Below are 2,732 nucleotides of genomic sequence, written 5' to 3' on the forward strand. Positions count from 1 at the left end.
CAACTTTGTGTCATCTGCAAATTTAGCCACTTCACTGCTTACTCCCAACTCCAAATCATTAATAAACAAGTTAAAAAGCAGCGGACCCAGTACTGATCCCTGTGGTACCCTCCACTGCTTACCACACTCCACTGAGAAAATTTCCCATTTATACTCACTCTCTGTTTCCTATTAATAAGCCAGTTTTTGATCCACAAAAGGACTTGTCCTTTTATCCCATGACTATTGAGCTTACTTAGGAGCCTTTGGTGAGGAACTTTATCAAAAGCTTTCTGGAAGTCAAGGTAAACAACATCTATTGGGTCCCCCTTGTCCACATGTTTGTTCACTCCCTCAAAAAAAAACTAAGAGGTTAGTGAGACCAGATCTTCCCTTACGGAACCCATGCTGAGTCTGCCCCAATAGTTTTTGTTCATCAGTGTGCTTACTAATTCTCTCCTTAATAACAGTTTACACCAACTTACCTGGCATCAATGTCAGACTGACTGGCCTATAATTTCCAGGATCTTCTCTGGAACCCATTTTAAACATGGGAGTGACATTAGCTACCTTCCAGTCCTCAGGAATGGAGGCAGATTTTAATGAAAGATTACATATTTTTGTCAGGAGATCCACAAGTTCACATTTGAGTTCTTTCAGAACTCTCGGATGTATGCCATCTGGGCCTGGTGATTCATTAGTTTTTAAATTGTCTATCAGTTGTAGGACCTCCTCTCTCATCACCTCAATCTGACTCAGGTCATTCAACACCCCTCCTGAAATCAGCGGTTCTGGAGTGGGCAAGCACTTCTCATCTTCCACAGTAAAGACAAAGGCAAAAAATGCATTCAGCTTTTCAGCCATTTCCCTATCATCCTTCAGTACTTCTTTTAACCCTTGGTCATCCAAGGGCCCCACTACCTTCCTGGCTGGTTTCCTGTTTCTAATGTATTTGAAGAAAGTTTTATTGTTGGTCTTTATGTTTTTTGCTGTGTGCTCCTCATATTCCCTTTCTGCCTGCCTGATCGCAGACTTGCATTTTATTTGCCACAGTCTGTGTTCCTTTTTATCAACCTCACTGAGACTAGCTTTCCACCGCTTAAAGGAATCCTTTACAGCTTCCATTACTTTGTTTGTTAACCATGCAGGCTTTCTTCTATACCTATTTGTGCCTTTCCTAACCTGTGGTATATATTTTTCCTGAGCTTCTAGGATTGTAGTTTTAAACAGTCTCCAAGCTTCCCAAATGGTTTTGACCCTTTCTACTTTTCCTTTCAGAACTCAGCCTAGGATTCCACTGTAAAAACCAGCACCATAAAACCAGTCATTTGGAAGAGAAACCAAATCCTTGAAAGCAGCAGAGTAAATAAAAGCACAAACAAAAGTGAGCAATAAGGAACAATATAATCTTGAAAATGGGGCAGTGCGCCTGCTGACTGTTTCATCTGTGCAAGTGCGCATCCAGCTGGTGATCCGCCAATTGCACTGGCTACCAATTGAGTACCAGATCCGCTTCAAGGTGCTGGTGCTAACCTTTAAAGGCTTATATGGCCTAGGACCAACATATCTAAGGGACGGCCTCTCCCCATACATGCCTCAGAGAGCCTTCCACTCTGCGGATAACCATCTGCTAGTTGTCCCTGGCCTGAAAGATGTTTGCCTAGCCTCAACCAGGGCCAGGGCTTTCTTGGCCCTGGCCCTGGCCTGGTGGAACATGCTCCCAGTCGAGATTAGGGCCCTGAGGGATCTGTTACAGTTTTGCAGGGACTGCAAAACAGAGCTGTCCTGCCAGGCCTTTGGTTGAGGCAGCAGGCATCTACCAGCTGGCCTCCCTGATGCTGTTGCAGTATGCTGCTATTAACGAGACCTTTATGGCTTGGCTTTGGCCCATTCATTCCCGGCTGTAGGAACCTCAAATTGAAATTTGCTGCACTGTCCACTTTAACTGTTTTTAACGATTTTACCGCATTAATTTAATGCTTGATATTTATTAACTGAAGCATTTTAAGATTGTATTGGAATCTATTGTTGTGATATGTCCTAAGCCTGCTTGTAGGAATGGTGGGGTATAAATTGAAATAATAAAATAAAATAAAAAACAAGGTGTGGAGTACCAACATTACAACAGCAATATCCAGCATAAATGCACAATTTAAAAAAACCCAAACCCCTCAGTAACAGTCAGCAGATATAAATCAGAACAGCTGTAAAATATCCAAAACACCCACCATGACAGTTATGCATGTTAAACATAGCTAAATATTAAATGGATACAGGACTGCAATCTAAGATGGGAAAAGCCCACAAATATTGCAGTTAGCAATAAGTTGGTGTTTATTGTTAACAAGACTCACATTTGTTTAAAAAGCTGCTTTGCCTGCGCTGTTCCAGTGTCACATCACGAGGTGCAGAAATACAGCAATGTGTCTGCAAAGCACATGCCAACATAGAATACTGGCCATGGATCCCAGGCCCTGGAAGGAAGCTATAACCTGTAAGCAAGAACACAGCATTTATCATCACATGGCTGTTGTGAGATGAAAGAAATCTCAGTTGCTTAAGTGGTTCATTATCTGAACTGATTAGATCTGCACTGTCTACCAATAAAACAATACACCTGAAGGAAAGACAGATGATGCCAAAGCATGTCAAGATATCTTAGAAAAAGCATCTCTCATATGCATCAAAACGTCTCTATAGCATTTGTAAACTGTAGGGAATTCCTGTATTAAAAATAATTATTTCTTTTTCAA

At 41.6% G+C, this 2,732-nt stretch overlaps 1 protein-coding gene across 1 annotated transcript in view; it reads right to left on the bottom strand.

Moving 5' to 3' along the window:
• Positions 1-2,467, bottom strand: part of MRPS5 (mitochondrial ribosomal protein S5) — a 50,036-nt gene extending 47,569 nt beyond the window's left edge. The window contains exon 1 of the mRNA XM_015416139.1: positions 2,334-2,467. Coding sequence (XP_015271625.1) covers positions 2,334-2,427 — 94 coding nt within the window. The 5' untranslated portion in view covers positions 2,428-2,467. The remainder of the gene's footprint in view (positions 1-2,333) is intronic.
• Between the last annotated feature and the right edge of the window lie 265 nt (positions 2,468-2,732).

The sequence above is a fragment of the Gekko japonicus genome, unplaced genomic scaffold, assembly GCF_001447785.1.
Source record: "Gekko japonicus isolate JY-2015 unplaced genomic scaffold, Gekko_japonicus_V1.1 scaffold339, whole genome shotgun sequence".
NCBI lineage: Eukaryota > Metazoa > Chordata > Lepidosauria > Squamata > Gekkonidae > Gekko > Gekko japonicus.